At 43.7% G+C, this 18698-nt stretch overlaps 3 protein-coding genes across 3 annotated transcripts in view; 1 reads left to right on the top strand and 2 right to left on the bottom strand.

Moving 5' to 3' along the window:
* The window catches only part of igsf3 (immunoglobulin superfamily, member 3), a 56449-nt gene extending 51165 nt beyond the window's left edge, over positions 1-5284 (top strand). Inside the window, exons 8-9 of the mRNA XM_084689920.1 lie at positions 1793-2257; positions 3057-5284. Of these exons, the coding sequence (XP_084546046.1) occupies positions 1793-2257; positions 3057-3307 (716 nt within the window). The 3' untranslated portion in view covers positions 3308-5284. The remainder of the gene's footprint in view (positions 1-1792; positions 2258-3056) is intronic.
* Positions 5285-9605: 4321 nt separating this feature from the next.
* Positions 9606-12510, bottom strand: rpe (ribulose-5-phosphate-3-epimerase). The gene is made up of 6 exons (XM_084689874.1): positions 12251-12510; positions 11788-11867; positions 11552-11691; positions 11290-11424; positions 10985-11071; positions 9606-10881 (listed from the first exon to the last, which is right to left on the bottom strand). The coding sequence occupies exons 1-6, from the start codon at positions 12370-12372 to the stop codon at positions 10759-10761; spliced, it is 687 nt and encodes a 228-aa protein (XP_084546000.1). The 5' UTR covers positions 12373-12510; the 3' UTR covers positions 9606-10758.
* Positions 12511-15188: 2678 nt separating this feature from the next.
* On the bottom strand, positions 15189-16879 carry LOC146234245 (NAD(P)H dehydrogenase [quinone] 1-like). The gene is made up of 6 exons (XM_084689121.1): positions 16773-16879; positions 16461-16628; positions 16219-16349; positions 16020-16133; positions 15604-15705; positions 15189-15517 (listed from the first exon to the last, which is right to left on the bottom strand). The coding sequence occupies exons 1-6, from the start codon at positions 16774-16776 to the stop codon at positions 15218-15220; spliced, it is 819 nt and encodes a 272-aa protein (XP_084545247.1). The 5' UTR covers positions 16777-16879; the 3' UTR covers positions 15189-15217.
* Positions 16880-18698: the final 1819 nt, after the last annotated feature.

Below are 18698 nucleotides of genomic sequence, written 5' to 3'. Positions count from 1 at the left end.
CTCCCCCACCGCCTTGGAGGCTGTCTTGCACCGATGACCTCATCATGTCTGGCTGTCCCGGGCAGCGCTCAGGTGTCAGAGCAGGGCACGGGAGTGGATCGAGCTCTGGTTCCAGCTGGATCACACACCCACACACACTGACAGGCATGGTCTGGCAGAGCTCTGGAGCCTCATCCATATGTTCCCCCACAAACCCCCTAGTGTCCCTGACCCACACTTTATCACCCATATCATCAGAGCTCAGCCTCAAACCAAGAACAACTGCCCTCCATGCGAGACACTCTCTCTTGGCCCCTTGATGTCTCCATACGGTATTAAACACACACACACAGTCTAGTTGTGCCAACACCACCTGATTCACACCTCAAGTGCACTTGGAGCCCCTTTCTAGCTGAAAGTGACGGCATCCAGATACAGTGGGTCCCTCCGTTGACCATCTCCTTCCTTGAGATCTGAGCATGTTTCGAATGCAGGATGATATCCCTAGGTGTCTGTGGCATTTGCCCGAATTGAACAGGAAAGTCAAACGGAAGGGCTTTAGCAAGGGCAAGGCTAAACTTGTCTTTTATGCAAGGAACAAAGTGGACACAGTTCTGCTGCAAAGAAAAGTCAAATGGCCCCACATGCTTATCTTTGTGTGGGTGTGTGTTTTACTTTGAGCTCCTTTCTTGTTTTCCTAGAGTGTGACACCTGGGCGAGATGGTAGAATGTGTTTGTGTGTTTGGATGATTGTGTGTTCAGGAGAGGGTAAGGTGTGCCTGCAGGTACCAAAGCTCACCTGTGGATTAGGTTATCATCAAATAGGCCACAACCACATGAGATATAGCTCTGCCTCCATATCTATTTATAACCATATAAATATAGAGATGTGAATATATATAAGATAAACAGCAGACTGGGGTTGATTTCCCTCAGGGGCGTCATAGGGGGGCGTTGTGTGTGTGTGTTTGGGAGGGGGAGGTTCTCATTAAGGTGCACTCAGCAAGGAAGGCATAATATATTAAAGGGATCTCTCTGCCTATCTGTAAGACTGAAAGGGGAAGTGGAAAGGCTATTGCTGGCAGCTGACACCTTGTGTTCCCCTGCTCTCCTCTTATTTTCTTCTCTCTGTTATCCTCTTCCCTGATTTTGCTGCACTGCATTTAAGTCACTGAGATATTGTTATTGCACTGTTCAATTGTTGTTGGTTCACTATGCCTTAATTAGCTAGCTACTGTAAATAAGATGTTATTGATGCACTGTAGTTTATTGTTGCACTAGCATTTTCTTTTACTTCACTATGCACTTCTGATCCTCTGTCTTTTTTTGCACGTTGCTTCAGATAAGTGTCTGCTTAAGAATGAAATGTAAACAGGAACTCTCATTTGGCTCGGATGAAGTCTCTCTACTTAACTGGATTGTAACCAGATGCTACCCGTCAGACAGACAGCCTAGTTCTGGGCAGCTCTTTCTCTGTGTGAGAAACTAAGAGGCCATCAACCGCTGGTGGCATGAAGTAGCCTGTTAGCCTAGTTATCTAGGATACAGTTTTAGCCTTGGGTGTTTTGGAGTTTGTTGTGCGTCTCTGTAAGCAGAGGCCGGGGAAGGAAGGGGGTAAATTCATTGGAAACGCTGTTCCATAATGTTTAGATTGTGTTTGTTTATGTGTGGTCATATTTAGAAGTACAAAATATATTAAAGAGCTGCAGTTTTTCAGGAGGAATCAAATGAGAACCATGATTCTGCACCCAGTAATGGATTTTCATCTAATGACTTATCCCCTTGCCCCTTCTCTTTCTCCCTCTGTCTATAGAGGTGCGCCTGCAGATAGAGGAGGCAGAGTCTAATGTGACAGTACACGAGGGGGGTCCTTTCCGTCTGGGCTGTAGCATTCTGTCACAGTCCTCCCGGGATTCCCGCTTCTCTGTGTCCTGGTATGTCCAGCGTTCCTCCGTAGGCCCCAGGGACGAGGAGGAAGGTGAGGAGGAGGAGGAGGAGGAGGAAGAGGAGGAGAAGGAGTGCGTGTTCTCCATCGGCCATGACGCTGTGTTTGGGAATGGGAACTGCAGCCCGGCAGAGGAGGAGGGGCCAAACTCCCGTCTTCAGTTTGAGAGGACGAGCTCGGACCTGTACAGTCTGGTCATCCAGGAGGCGCAGCCTAGTGATGCGGGCCGGTATTACTGCCATGTGGAGGAGTGGCTTCTGAATCCCCGCAATGCATGGTATCGCCTGGCTACCAATAATTCCGGGGTGACCCTCATCAACGTGCAGCAGCAGGGTAATTTCTGAATGTGCTCCTTCACTCCTTTCTTTGTTCTCTTTCCGTCCTCCATTGCTGTTCCCACTCTGCTCCCCCTCTACTCCCTCCATTATCTCCATCTCTCTTCTCCCTCCATTATCTCTCTATACTCCCTTTCACTATTGCTGCTTATTTGGTCCTTGACCCACCCTGACATTAAGTACACCCTAATTTCACCGTCACAGATATGCCCCTTGGCTCAGTTAACTTGATAGTTATTTCCACAAGCACATTGGTTATTCACTGCCTGTTTCCTTCATATTCTCATAAGTAAGATAATCCGATTTATTGTCAAAGCACACTCTGACATATGCCACAGTAATTATTTATTGTGAAATATGTGCATACATACATGCATACATACATACATGCATACATACATACAACATCTGCATTTATACACATGCTATCATGGGTATTGAAGCATAGGCTACAAACAGAATGGCAAATGGCCCATGTCTCTCTGATGCTGGAGGCTTTGATTAAGAGCTCTCAGGTCTTTGAGTTAGTTTCGAGACCCAGGTAATGGATATGGGTAACTGCCATAAAAAAACATCTCTACGTATCCCTATTCCGGGATATTCCCTCCTGGTGCCATCACTTTTATATAACCACTGAGACGTTCATGGATAAGAGAAAAACATGTCCCCCCCGCCGATGTCATCTTTTTTTTACCTGTTATACTCCTACTTTTACTTGTGTTGAGGTGCAAACACATGTTCTTGAGGTCTGTGTAACCATCATAATAACTTTCTCTCTTTCTCACTCTCCTCCCCAGTCTCAACCCTGCAGTCGGTGGTGTGCTCCAATGACTCTCTCTTCTATTTCATCTTTTTCTACCCGTTCCCTATCTTTGGGATCCTGCTCATTGCCGTGCTCCTGGTGCGCTACAAAAGCCGCAACAACAGCAAGAGCCAGGAGGGCAAGAATGGCGCCCCCTTGCTGTGGATCAAGGAACCGCACCTCAGCTATTCCCCAACCTGTCTGGACCCACCTGCTCTCAGCCTGCACCCTGGCTCTGTGGAATAAAACAAATGCGACCACAAATGTGCACACATACTGCGGACCAGATCAATTCCAAACCATAAAGGGGCTTTTTGCTCTCCTCTGGACCTCATCTGGCCTATCACAATTGTGTTCAATTAGTCAATCAACCAATCAATGAAAACATGTTAACCCCGCTCTATTCACCGTGGCTGTGATTGGATATATTTACAGCAACAGTGCTGTGTGTGTGTGTGTGTGTGTGTGTAAAATGGAAACGGATGTGAGCGTGTGCTATTTTGTTTGTAAGAGAGACGTCTAGAGAGTGTGCCAATATGAACACTTGTTTATAAGCTCGCCCATTTAGTCTTCTTTTCCCCCTCAAAATGATCTCCTAATTCCTAGCCTGTTGTGTTTCCTCTCTCCTAACGGTTGTCGGTTCTTCACTACATGTGTATATCAACGACTGCTTGTGTGGACAATTCTAGGAACTCTGGTACTGTATCAAAACCTCTAAGGATGAAGTTTTACTGTGGATCTGAATTCTGACCAGCCACTTCTCATCCCCTGACTTTGTTACCTTGAGGACAGCTCTGCTACCATTGACTCTGGATCTGTTGTCTCCTGCACAAAGACTTGCTGTAGGCTGAGATGAGGTGCGTGTGTGTGTGTGTTAGAGAGGGACCGTAGAGAAATGGGAGAAAGAGACAGTATTTGTTGCGCTCACTTGTTTGCCCTTGCAGACATAAAGAGAGACGTGGCAAGAGACTTGTACACATACATGCACAAATCTTAAATATGGCTGCTTCCCTTTTCTCCTCCTCTCCAGAAAGGGAGAGGGAAGGAGGGATGGAAGGACTGAACTGCTTTATCCCACTGTGGAAAAACCTGAGGGAAGATCTTCTTACTCCTTTCTGTCCTCTGCTACCAATGGCTGAGATCTATAGCATGGGCGGCAAAGCAGATTGGCTTGGAAGCAAGCTGTAAAAATGGCTGCCGACCTCCTGTTGAGGGATTATGGGACAGAAAGGGCGATATGTATGCTTCTGTTTAATCTGTTGATTTGTTCTGCATAAATGTATTGACACAGTGGGAATTATGTGCCGAAAAGAAAATTGATTCTCACACATTTTATACATTTCACAAATATTACATCCTTCTACTGTCTGTAAAAGATATGAATTGATCCTACAGAATTCTACTGAGTCGCTAGAGATCACTGCTAGAAATGAATGCACTGGAGCGATTGTACAGAGACACACTGCTGAATCTTTTTGGACTTTGCTCATGACAAGAAAGAATAACTTAACAGTAATGTTATAGGCAGTACAGAAAAAATGTATTTAAAGTGATTCAAATCCAATTTATGTTCGTTTTAGGTGTTCTCTTATTTATTTATGTGATACTATTGCTTTTTTATTAATTTTTTTTACAATTTTTTTTTCGTATTTGCTCTGAAATTCCTTAAGGACTGCAATGCTGATGTTGCCAGGAAACCGAGTCAAACAAATCATTCGCCTGTGCTTTGTGTCAATGGCAACCCAACAACTGGTGGCAACGTAGTAGATGATGAGTAGAAATGCTAGATGTGTCCTCAGAGCTGTTCCACAAAAGGTTTCATTCATTCAGGACTCAGTGGAACACTTTAGAAGTGCTTATAGACATGTGCAAAGATGCCTAGCCGCTTTACATACAGTGTAATGTACAGTTACACACAGCCACACACTAACATGGAGCCTCTGCTAGTTTAGTTTATTTATTGAAGAGTGCTGTGTGTGTATCACTAGTTAGGATGTTTGAGATGTGTGGAAGCCTAGGAAGGACTGAGACTGCCCTCTCTGTCCAGCAGTTTTTAACTGGGAATCGGAGAAGTAACATTCCCGTGTCTGACGTTGAAACTAACCCTGTCACTGCCAGACTGACAAAAACCTTGTCCTTCTCTTCTCAACAATCGTGTCAAAGTGTATATTTGCATGACAGTGTTGCAGGAGGTGTTCTATGTTTTATAAACTTTTGAACTCATTGTTGTGTTTTTTTTGACAGAGCAAAGCTACACCCTTCCACTTCCTGTGCCAAACCAAATGAGGGACCAGGAAGAGAATGATCTCTTGTCAATCATACTTTACTTTTCATTTTCCAGTACAGCCTTGATCGCTGGGAGGCATTATCGTCTCCAAATGTGTTTGCTACAGCTATTGGTTAAGTTGGATCTATAGCAGACAATGATGATAAATTAGTTCATACTTAAACTTAATCCATACATCCGAGGCTATATTGGTTTATCTTAACTCGCACAAGACAAACTGTCTAAAGGGCAGAGTGCATCCAGTACAAGGAAATGGAGGTACTGCCACTGATGTGTGACGTTCCACCATGATTGGCATGATTGGCATCCATCATTGGCAGAGCTGTACAGCTGACATCTGAACTCTGCTCCAGTACATTGTGTTTCCATATGGAAGCCATCCCCTAACCGCCTCTCGACGTGTCCTCAGCGTTCTCCAAACGTTCCACAGACGTTCCGATAGTATTGTGTCTGCGTTCTGAGGCGTTGCGTTGCATGCAGTGTTTAGTGCTGCCTCTAGGTTTAGCTGTAATGTAATATACCAACGTGGTGGTGATGATGATGAAGAAGATTATGTTTTCAGTTCGGCAAGTGCTGCTTTCTCCAGTGATGTCTTTTTTATGTTCTTTTTTATCTACAAAGTGCACTGATAGTGAAAAGGAAGGCCATAGCTTTTTAATAATGCTTACTGTGTTTTGTTGTATAATAACAAGTTTTATTTTTTATTTTAGACATATATTCTATTAAATAGTAACCTTTCAGACACATTGCTATTCTGTCAAGTTAATTGCAATAAAACATGTTCAGTGCAAACCAAACGTATGTACGTTCTCTCTAACTTTCCTTTTTTTGGAAACCCTAGTTTGATCACGGTTAGCCTGCGAGCTTGGGGGGTGGACTAGCACTCCCCTCATAAGCCACCCAGACACAAGTACTTTTGTTTCCTCTCTCCCTCTCTTTCACACTTACAAAATCCCATAATAGGTACATACTCACTCTATGACAGTGGCACTCTGTCTAGCCTGCTTTGTCCCTCTCTCTGTCTCAATCACATACACACAGTAGCAACAGTAAGTAAGTAAGACTTTATTTACATATCACAGTAGGACTTATCAACCTCCTATCACCCTCCTAAGAACTCCACCAAAATGTTCAGTAGAAGTAATCCAATTCCTTTTTGTCACATTGACATAGTCTGTTAAGCGATTCCATCCAGGGCTCTGTGGAGCTGCAGATGCAGGTGTGGATCTGTCAGGGATGACAGCATAACCCATACTGATGGGCCTGCTGATAATTCTGTCACTGATGCTGACAATTCTGATGATTCTGTTGATGGTGTCAGTCTTCACAACATGGCTGACTGAGACTAAAAGGTGTGAGGGGAGCCTCTGTCTCCTTTAATATCCCTCAATCAATTTTTCTCTGACTAGTCTCTGGTACACTGAATTCTCACCCTTCTCACAACCACAGCCCTCAACTAGTGCTGTCAATCGTTCTTTAGTTCTCACCGTACTCTTACACCGTACTCTTATTTCCTTTATCTCCTGTGTAGAAGGAAAGTAGAGAGCTGCTTGGATCAGCGGTAAATAAGAGCCAAAGTGAAGCTGGTGCCTGAGGACACTCCGATGCACAAACACATGTATACAGGCAGACAGCTCCTAAGCACCAGGGCCAGCAGGCAGGCCAGTTAGATAAAGATCCTTGGAGAAACATCTTTGTTTCCTGCAGATGGACAAATTCACTTCAGTATTCAACGCACATAGTTTATCATCAAGGGGAGAGGTCTGGCGTGGTCACAGAAGCACATGGTGTACAAACACCCACACACTCCAAAACGCCCACGCTCCTTCATTCATAATGGCCCACTCAGACACATGCAGGCCTTGTCCCAGCTCATCCATAATAGATAACAGATAAGATACCATGTGTGTACTTCCGATGGCTCTCTGCTAAAGATAAGAATGAAGTAAAGGGGTCAGCATACCCTCAACAACAAGCAGTATCCAGGAAGTGGAATGGGCCTGGAAGGTCAGGGTCAATGTAACCGCAAACATTCATTTAAGTGTTCCGAGCAGTGCTCTTCACCATAGGAAGACCTGCAGACGTATTACTGAGCTTTCCATTCAGCTCTCTTCAATCAGCCTATTATGTTATGTTTGTTTTTTCTTTCCTGTTATTTTTCTCTGGATCTATTCTGGTATTTCATCTCCAATAAAAAGATGTACCCCGAGCTTTACTCTGAGCATTACAATCAAGAAAATCTCTCAAACAAATCTCTCCAGATCCCCGCAGCATAGATTCTGAGTACGTAGTAGTGTTCTGAGTGTGTATGTGTCAGCCTGAGGGCAGTGCAAAGAGATATTTTGTAATGTTATTTAAAGCAATTAAAGTTGTTTTTTAAATTCTTAATTAGACTACATACCCTCAATCAGACTAGGAGGTTGTTATGCATAAGTAACGCCTGCTTTGGCAATGAGCTAATCAGTACCATGCTTCCTGCTGTCTTGAGGGATTCTGGGTAATTATGAATGAACTCAGAGAGAGAGATGTGCTTTTTGTACTGAAGATGAGAACAAGGAAAGAATGGAGGTGAAAAGTGTGGGGGAGAGAGGAGCAGACAGGTAATGTAATGTTTCTACCGTTGAGGAGTGGAGGGCCAAAGTTGGAGAGGAGATGAGGAAAATTGTGGAGAATGGGGGGAAAGGGGTTATTTGATTTTGTACACTATGAGGAGAGCATAGCAGAAGAGGTGAGTGAAGGAGAAGAGATCAGAGGAAAGAAGAGGGGTTTGGGGGTGAGACACTAAGAAGTAAAAAAAACAAGTGAGGAAAAGAGAGACGATAGGGCTCCTAAATAAAAGTAAGGGATTCGGCACTCTATATGGGCTCTCCATGTGCTCTGTACATGAACAGCCTCAATATCTCAGGATGGCTTCCGAATGGATGATGTTCCAAAAGCAACTCTGTATAGATTTCTCTCGTCACTCCCTACTGGTGGTGCAAATTAAAATGCACTCCATCATGCAGTACACATGCACACACACACACACACAGGTGTGCTCATGCTGAAGCTCGTAGACAGTGTGTTCCTGTGAGGGGGCCCCCAGGGGCCCTGCTTCCTCAGCAGCTGCTGACTCAATACAAGCTGGCTCTGGCGGGGCTGGGCTGAGTAGCTGTGTGGGTGTGCGCTCTGGCTGGGTGTCCTACTCCTGCTGCTGCTTTTCCTTCGCTTCCATCCCATGTAACGACACACAAACCCTTCACACGACATGAAAAATTCATCCTTTCCTGACTCATGATTAGTGGTATGTCCTCTTCAGGGGTTTGGTATGTTATTATGTGACTGTGTGTGCATGTGTTATTTGCCTGTCTGCAGTTAACGTTCTTGTACCATAAGAGCCTGCAGACATAAAGTAGAAACATGTTGCCACCACACACATACAGTATATGCACAGGTGTGTGCCTGTGTGAAATTGTCTATCCTGTTTTTACTGCATGTCTACATTTAGTTGCCATGGCACCAGTGCAATACATTCAGCATTCCTTTGGGTAACAACTTTATGAGTCGTGCCCATTAGAGGGCTGAGGGTCTGTGAGAGAGGGCATGCCTGTGTCAGTCTATTGGAGTCAGAGCTGGGGAATTGGGGTTGTATAACCTCCATTACTGCTGCCATCAAGAGTATTCCTATGTGAGCACTACTCACTAGTTTCACCTTCTTAATGGCCATTCCCCATTAGTACACAGGTTCCACAAGGCCAAGGCAGACCAATCTGTGGTGTGAAAAATTCTCTGTCAAACACACTTTTGGTATGTGATCCATTAAACATACAGATCTATTAGTGCATGGAAGATCGGATAAGTAATCATCTCATTTGACAAATGATCCCCAATGGTGCAATGTGATACTAAAAGGGAAAATCTACATTTCCAACATTCATATTTTCGCGGGATATGAACACCCTTTCAGTGAGATGCTTAATTGAAAAGGAAGTGCGGGCAGTTGAAACTATGGAATGTGTTCTTGTCGGGAGGTTTGTTCTCAAAGGGGGTGACACGAAGGAGTCCTGCATTCCTCCTTCCATTTCTGCTCTCCTTATTTCTTTATCTGCTCCCTCCCTTTGTCAGAGATTTGTTCCTGCATCTAATTCTCTTTTGAGAGATGTGTCTGAATGACCAGGAACCTTGTTTTTATTTTTAGGAAAAGATCATATACAGAACACAATTTCCCAATTAAAAACACATAATAAATTACTGAAATTAAAGGTGAAGTTATTGAAGTTCATTTTGGAGAAGGCATTTATTAACATACATGCATTTCACATATAGTTATAATTCAACGTATTGGTTACAACTCTGAATGTATTTGTCCATGCCTGCCACCTTGTGTCTGATTAAGAACATCCTACTGGTGAGAAAATTTAAGGCGGAAGACAATTTCACATAGAAAGGCTAACTGACTACCTTTCAGAACTCGTGACAACTCACACAACTTATCTAAGAGATGGTAGATATCACTGACCATGCTACATCTTTAGACTTTCTGATCTCCCCAGAAAGCCTTCCCAGCTCTCCCTGCTGCAGATTTCAAGCAGCCACTTTGAACAAATTCCAGCTCCCCACTCTGCAAACGAGCTGCACAGCTGCGACCCATTCACTAATTAGCAGCCCGCTCCACAAAAACGGAGCCGACAGGGCTCACAGGTACCAACCTGTAACCTCCAACGCAAGTACTGTAGTCTGATTACTTTAAGTGTGGCGTCCTGTGACTCCCAGATTGGGAGGGGCCAACCCGTATGAAGAGAGGTTCCCTGTGGAGAAGCACGGCGAGATGGGAGTACTTTTAAGAGTTTAGGTATCCATTGGTAAATAAAACACACGGCAGTGCAACTGTCTCAGACCTCCTGAATTGTATACATCTCAACGCTCTGACGCTGTGGTTTTCACAACTTCCTGTAAGATGACCATCAGTCTACTCCACCCCCACCCCTCAAGTAACACACTAAACAGTTACATTTGAACACATTTAATTGAACATATTAAATGTTATAATCATTTTGCAATTTTTCTAACTCACCAAAAATACTATTAAAAAAATTATAATACCGGAATGTTTACAATTCAAGTGTGAAATCATATATAACCAAGACTCCTCTGGTATCAGTTGTCGCATAATTGTTTGCAGGCCTATGCTGCTGGTGGTGGATAACCGTGGAGTTAACTGGAGAAGCGTTGGTGAAGGTATGGTAGATCTGATGATGATTTAAAGAGGGTCCAACTTCTGTGACTTCAGCACCCAATCTGCAATCCCCAACCCTCGTCATATACTGTTCCCATAATCACTCCTTGACCCTCCTGACAAGTTTGTCTGCCGCTTTGCTAGAACAGGCTGCAGTGGGCCATTTGCCGCAGGGTCATTCTGACGGTAGATGAGTCAACGATCCAGCGAGCGTTTCTGGATTGCCTCAACAACCACAGTACGCAGTAGAGCGATGACAGAGCGAGGATCGGGGCTGCTCACCACTGCACTGCCGGACACAATCATGTTAGCCCCCGCCTGGAGAACACACACACAAACAATTGTTATATTGGGGATCATGCTCCGATGGTGATGGTGATGATGAGGATTTTGTGTGTGTGTGTGTGTGTGTGTGTCTTACCTCGGCACACTTGTGGATGGTGTCAGGGCCCACTCCTCCATCCACCTCAATGTCCAACGAAGGGAATTGATTCCTCAGCCATGCCACCTGGGAACACACACATGGCACTGAATAAGAATTAGATCTCATGAGATTCTCAGTGTCCTTTATTAGGTAGACATCTCTTCACAAATCCTCCCACCACCAGTTGAAACTAAATGCTATACTTTCTACACTATTCGATGCTTTGGATGAAAGCATCTGCTAAATGGACTAAATCAAATAAATGTGATAAAGTGTCTCACCCACTCTCACACACTTGTTACCTTGGGCATCATGTCCTCCATAAACTTCTGTCCCCCAAAGCCAGGTTCCACAGTCATGACCAGGGCCATGTCTATCTGTCCTGCCCAGGGAGCCAACTCCTCTACTGTAGTACCAGGCTTGATGGCCACGCCCACCTAAACACACATTATAAGGATATTTTAAGAGGTTTAGTACACACGTCTTACAGCCATGGTTCAATGTTAACAACAACCCAACATCTACCGTTTGCATTTCTCTCTCTCACTTTCCCCCCCTACTCACCTTCATCCCACTCTCCCGGATGTCTTTAATGAGGTTGCCAGGGTTGGTGGTGGCTTCCAGATGGAAGGTGTACTGGTTGGCCCCTGCTGCTGCCATGGCCTTGACCCACTGCTCTGGCCTGGACACCATCATGTGCATGTCTACACACACACGTTTAGATCAGCATTCAATTGCTGTGTGTGTGTGTGTGTGTGTGTGGGGGGGGGGGGGGGGGGGTGCAATTTGTGCTGCCTCACCAAAAAAAGGGTCCAGTCCCACCGACTTCCTCAGGCACTCCACCATGGGATGGCCAAACGTGATGTTTGGGACGAAATGCCTATAGGGAACAGTTTAAGAAATAAGGGCCATTCTTGACGTGGGTACCAATAACCAATTAAGTTGTTTAAAACATACACGCACAATGTCGATTTGCTTCCGTCTACTAGATATCACAACTTGTTAGCCAACTCACTGGCTGTGTGCACAGAGAAAGTTTGAGTAAACAATGTTGCAATGTTGAGCAACCTTAAGTCGCTGTGGACTCTACACACGATACAAACCAGGGTTGCTTAATTAATGCAAGCATAAGCCACCAAGCAAGCTAGCTTCCCCTCTTGTTGAGCTCTTGACATCTTGGCATCTGTCAAAAGGTTAGTCAGCTCGCTAACGAGTTAGCTACTAGCTACTACAAGCTTGCCAATGCGTGTTAGCGCAGCTCACCCGTCCATAACGTCGAGATGAAGGTAATCTGCCCCGCACTCCATCATCCGCTCACACTCACTACCCAAGCAGGCGAGATCACTGCTTAGAATGGACGGGCCGATCATGGCACTGTAAGCCATTCTGGATATTGTACTGAGGTGCTCTGATGTCTTCTACAAGTGGGCTAGAAGCCTATGTTATCTTCCTTGCGGTAGACTTCCGCTGTTAAACGGACTTTCAAAATAAAAGTTTGAACAAACTACTTGATTTCACACACAACAAATGTACGGAATGTACAAATGTTCCGTACACAAAATGTACGGAATCCCGTTTTCACCACACAAGAAACGAAAGGGTTTTCTTAATTGCGATTCATAATTCCAAATCTCAGGGTTATTCTGCGGGGGGGGCTCATGTGTTTCCGTTACGGTAATGTATGTGTGTGTGTGGAGTGTGTTGACCAATCGGTAGGGTGAATTCAGGTATATTGGGACATTTTTTTAAATTCTATCTTCTGAGTTTAAGTTTGTCATCAAGTTCCAAACATAACCCAATAAATGAGATATTTCTGAATTCCTCAAGGTATCCACATTATTTAAGTGTAAAAAATAAGTCTTCATAATGTTTTAGAAATGCATGGCTCACTATTTTAGTGGAGCTAACCAAAAACTAATTTTAAGCAACTTGTTTGGTAATTTGGGACAGTATATGTTTGGTAATTTGGGACACAGACTCATTGTTGTAGATTAATGTATTGAACAATGATTAAACACTTAAAAAAACATTTAATGGATTTGTTAACCATAAATCCTTGAACTCCTGCAATGCTCCCTCCATTCTGTTCTCCTTCCACATGTTGTATTCGTCCTTTACTTTTCCCTGTTTGTTCACTCTCCCTTGGTCTGTCTGTCTCTTTCCTGGGTGCTATTCTATTTCACAAAATGAATTTGTTTCATAAATGAACAATTTGTAGATGCAGAAGACACCTACATACATTAAAAGAAGGCTAGGTTTAATGCTTGATAGCTCACTTAATATGTATTGTGACTACCACACAAGGCCTAAATATGCTTTTACTTCAAGGTTTAATAACATGGCCTTTATCAATAGTAATGTTTCAGGATATTATTTACATTAAATAATCTGACCCAAATTACAAGGCCCACTACACACAGCTCTGATGGTTATCAACTTTAGCCTCTAATTCCTTCTGCAAAAGTTGCCAAGGATACATCACTTAGGTTTTGTGTTGTTATAAATGTGACTTTTTCACTTTTAATCAGGATATGTATGACTAAACTATTGACACATTTTATTTTATAACCTGAAAATGTTGTCCCAAATTACCTGAAACATGCTGTCCCAATTTAGACCACACCATGTTTGGTAATTTGGGACACCAAGGAAATGTTTAAATTAGAATAAATATAAACAACTTCAAAACTGTTTATTTTTTATCTCTATTAACAGTACTAGTACTAGCAAATGTACAAAAAACACGAGCTAATGGTGTGTGTGTGTTTGTGTGTACACCCTTTTGCACAGTCTTTTAAATCTAGGAATGTGGCACCTTTATGCCGCTTCGCAGTTCTGTATAAAAGGTAAGGACATGGAATCTGGGGTCATTGTTGTACCAGCAATAAGCCAGCAGAGGGGGCGATCACAGAGCAAAATCGATGGCAGAGAAGTTTAGCGAGCCCAGGTATACATTTGAAGTTGACGAATAATTTTGAACTCCCCATTGAACAAAAAAATACTGCTTGGAAGGGTTACTGGTTTTACATGGACACACAAGTAAATTATTTGGGCACCAGTGTTTTGATCGCAGAGATAATAGATTATTGTTTATGTGGTCCCTGACAGAGTGGTAGGATATACAAGGCTAATATACAGTATATCTCCTTCAGTTCTCAACCTTTATTGTCTATTTTCCTATTTTATCTTTTACTCTTTTTTATCTCTTACTCTGTCAACCATCCAGTACATACTGTAGTGACAAGTTAATGTCTCACTCTCTTTTTGTTCTCTCTCCAATCGCCTCTCTCCTCTTCGTTTCTCTCTCCATCTCTATTCTCTCTGCTCCCCCTCACTCCTCACATCTCTCTCTCTTTGCTGACACCCTGCTCTGAGTTGTCATTTTTGATGACAGGCCCTAACATGTCAGATCCAAACACAATCTCATTCACTGGCCTGTCAACACTAACCAGTTAGCAGGGTAACGGATTAATCACCTGCTTTTTACTGGCTCATTATCTGAGCTGCGTTATCTAGTATCGAATAAAAAGATACAGTATATACTGCAATATATCCTGTACCCACCTCTCATATGTTAAAGCCTTGCGTTGATTTTGCATGGTGGTTCACACACCTCTGTGTGACTTGCATTGGTAGTCATAACTTGATAAGGGTAAAGATGTGGTCTGTTTAGTTGTTCTTACAATAGCTGGATATAAAAGGGAATGTGGAGCATTGTTCTCTGAATTCTGAGTTTGTTCCCCTCTGTTCCTTCTACTAGCTCTTACTTTCTATAATAATCATGATTTCAAACTTTCATTGTCACATGTTTGCCTTGTATTTGACTTATCGTAATTCATTCAGTGTTCTTAAAATATCTTCACTTAACTACTTAGAACACTTTTGTTTAGAGTTAACCCATAGTTAATTCCAGCATATTTGGTCAATAAAAATAAAAGTATCCAAACCAGTTTGCCTTTTTCCTTACACCAAGGGATTTTGTTTGGGCAATAAAACCCCTACACCGCTCTGCGGTGTGAGCAAGGATTTATAGAACTAGATTCACTCCTAAAACTGCTTTTGAATGTGCAGAAGGGTGGGCTCCCCCCATACAAACAAAACGCTCAACCTTGGGAAGAGGTGCTACTGGAAACCAAGTAAGAAGTCCATGGCAACAGTTCACATTTGTAGGTATAATGCAAGTAAAGCACATGAGCCTGGATAGATTTGACTTTTTATTTATTTCAAAACTCAAACCCCAGCCTTGATCTGGTTGTTGGGAGGGAGGGGTTTCCCCAGATGGGTTCCGACCGTCAAGCCAAACTCTTGGAGTGCATGCTTCTCCTGAAGCTCTGGTTTAAGCTGGAAGCCATGCTCCCTATCAAAACTATCCGAAGGGACAAAGGATAGCGGAGTTTCTCCTTGCAGCCCCTGAAGCCTGGTTCGCCAGAGCTCCAGCATTGTGGTGCGGGCTTCAGAGGTGATACCAGATGGAGCCCAGAAAATCTGAGGAGCCAGAACTTCAAAGCCACAGTAGTGGAGGATCCCATTCTACACAGGGAGAGATAGTACATGCATCAAATCAGCATGTCTTCCAAATCTCAAAGCAAAAAGGCGTAAGGCTCAGTAACTCCCACCTGTAGAGGCCACAGGGTTACATTCATGTCTCCATTGATGCCGTTGGAAGAGAACATGGACTCTTGAGAGCCAGTGGTAAAGGATAGCATGGCTTTCTTCTCCTAGGAAAAGGGAAGAGAAGTATGCATCAGTATAGACTAGAGGCCAGGGGTTCCCAATCCTGGTCCTCGGGTCTCCCTGCCCTGCATGTTTTAGATGTTTCCCCTGCTCCAGTGAATGGGTCATTATCTAGTTTTGCAGAAACCTGCTAACGACAATTCATTTGAATCAGGCTTGTTGAAACAAGGAAACATCTAAAACATGCAGGGCAGGGAGGCCCGAGGACCAGGATTGGGAACCCCTGGACTGGCCTGTAGAATAGTTGAAATGCTTAATCTCTGGAAAAAGCTGTACCATGGGAAAAGGGTTTCACTACCTTGAAGATACCCTGGCTGTACCTCTTCTCTGGGGTAAAGGCATAGCCCAGAGTGAGCACACGGTCGATCCATCCCTTCATGATGGCAGGAACAGAAAACCAGTACATGGGGAACTGAGGATATAACAAGTCAAATCACCAAATTAAAAGTTAAAACAACCAACACCATAAGACAAATGGGTGTTTATAATGCAACAACCTGAAAGATGATGATGTCGGCTTTGGTGAGTTTGCGGTGCTCTGCCATGATGTCATTAGAGAGACGGCCCTCCTGCCAGGCTAGTTTGGTTTCTTCTGCATAACAGAAATGCGTCGAGTCCTTCACCTCTCCTGGATGGAGAAGAAAAACTAATGTCAAGGAAAGCACCAAGAAGCCGAGTATAGCTTCCAACAAGCTAGGTCCGCTTTGTCTCCGTCGAGCAGTTAAGACTGCTGCCTCACCTGTAATATCCTCTGCAGTGGCAACAGCTGTGAACTTCATACTGTAGAGGTCAGACACCTCTACCTTGCAGCCCTGTGCAGTCAGAACCTCCACAGTAGCATCTTTAGCTGCGGCATTGAATGAACCAGCACTCTGGTGGGCATACACGATCAGAACATTCTTCTCCGCTGGAATACGACAAGACTTAAAATCAGTTCCTTGACATAGTTACACTGTTAAAAGCCCTGAACATGCTAGAAATCCTATGAAGACATCAAGTTGTTTCATCTGAAGCAATGGCAAACCAAACCTTTGAAAATATGACTACTCACCCATTCTTATCTGTGTGGTTTCTGCAAGTAATGTTGGGCTGAATCGTAAATAACTTGACTGGCCAGAGAACTCATACTTGCTCTGACCTGAGGCTACTGTTTTTATACTGCTGACCTGCTCACGCGTGTTCGTGCAGCACCCACTCACACAGCTGCTTATCAATCAGCGATCAGCTGAGACTTGATTGCTGATACTTGATGAAATCCATCCAGGCCCTTTCTTTGGCCCACCCACTTGCTCAACTTCCGTGTAATCATTGACGGAACAATCAACTTAAAGTAATTGCATTTCTGAACGTTTTCTCTAAGTTACAAAAAAGTGTGCCAAGCATGGTTAAAGCTGGCTCATGTCGACCAAAAAAGTATCCTAACCAGTTTACCTCTCTTCCCCATTATATCAAGGGATATTGTTTGGGTTGTTTGGCCTGAACAAATGTTCAGAAGTATACAATTGGGCTCCCTCCATACTGCCCATACTTTTCCCAATATAAAACCAAATGCTCAACCTTGGGAAGAGGTGCTACCGGAAACCAAGTTTTGTAACATTACATTCAATAAAGCCAATTCACGGGTTCAGTGACACACCAGCGATTGTATAAATTACATGTTTTCATTGAGGTGGAGGAGGCTGGTAGCAGAGCCAAGCCTGATGCAGTTGGAAAAACTCATTAGAGGAGAAAAAATTGAAGAAACCTTGGGAGGAGCTATTTAGTGAGGGATAACCTCTTCCAGAGACGGTTGGTGAAAGAGAAGTGCAGAACACAGGCTAAACATAGTCATACAACAGGAAAGTGTCAATGGGTGTTGAAACACCAAAATCCAGTGTTCAACTTGGGTCAGAGTTGGTACATGTAAGTTTAAGCAGTGGTAGCCAGAGGGCTGGGGGGCGTGGGATCGGCCCAGTATCACAGGCAGATGCATGGACAGGAAAGGACCAGGAACTCGCTGTTGTCCATCAGGGAGACCGATGTCAACTTGGCGACTAGATCCAGCTATGGCAGACTCTCACAGATCGATGTTCACTGGCAACCAGGTCAAACGTTGGTAGACCAACAACCAGGCAGATGCTGACAGCTCAAACCCCCCACACCACAAGGGAGGTGTGGAGGGGTGTGTGGATGGGGGACAGAGAGAAAACAGCAGGAATTAGAGAATGCAGGCAGCAAATAACAGTTACAGTAATAGTAAGAATGAGGTTAATAGTAAGAATGAGGTCCCCACCGGTCAAGTGTGAACTAGTGCAGCAATTTAGCAGACCCAAAAGGGTATTTGATGTAGCTCTAGACATTCAGACAGTGCCAACCCCCCTCAATTGGAACATGAAATCTGTTCCAGGGAAAAGAAACTCTAAAATAAGAATAAGATTGCCCCTTCCACGGTGTCTCCAACGAGCAACAGTGACAATATAAAGTAACAGGTTTACTTTATTTTTAAATTCAAGTTATATGATTCCTATGCACACATATAGATACTTTATTTGTAATTCTTTCTGTATTTTTCAAGGTACAAAAATGTGCATGTCTGTTTCATCCGAGTTGAGAAGCAGGAAATTAGCTTTCATCCAAGTTCTTATCCCAGAAACACATGTTTCCATAGCGGTAGTTCTACAGGCTTTAGGGACATGTATAGCTGGGTATCATCTGCATAGCAGAGAAAATGTACTCCAGAGCTTCTAATTATGTTTCCTAGAGGCAACATGTAGAGATATTAGCAGAGGGCCTAGAACAGAACCCTGCGGTACTCCGTATTTGACAATGGATGAGCGGCCATCTGTAAACAAATTGTGATCTGTCAGATTCTAAATCACTGTAGTTTTGCACCAGAGATCCCAACATCGTTCCCCGATGTTGGGATTGGATCAAATTCTCCTGGATACGTTCCAGGAGAATTTGATCCAATGTCAAATGCTGCACTTGGTCCAGGAAA

Source organism: Hypomesus nipponensis, chromosome 23 (genome assembly GCF_054491055.1).
Source record: "Hypomesus nipponensis isolate SF chromosome 23, ASM5449105v1, whole genome shotgun sequence".
Taxonomy (NCBI): Eukaryota; Metazoa; Chordata; class Actinopteri; order Osmeriformes; family Osmeridae; genus Hypomesus; species Hypomesus nipponensis.
The sequence above is the reverse complement of the archived record's forward strand: the minus strand, read 5'-3'. Positions and strand labels throughout refer to the sequence as shown.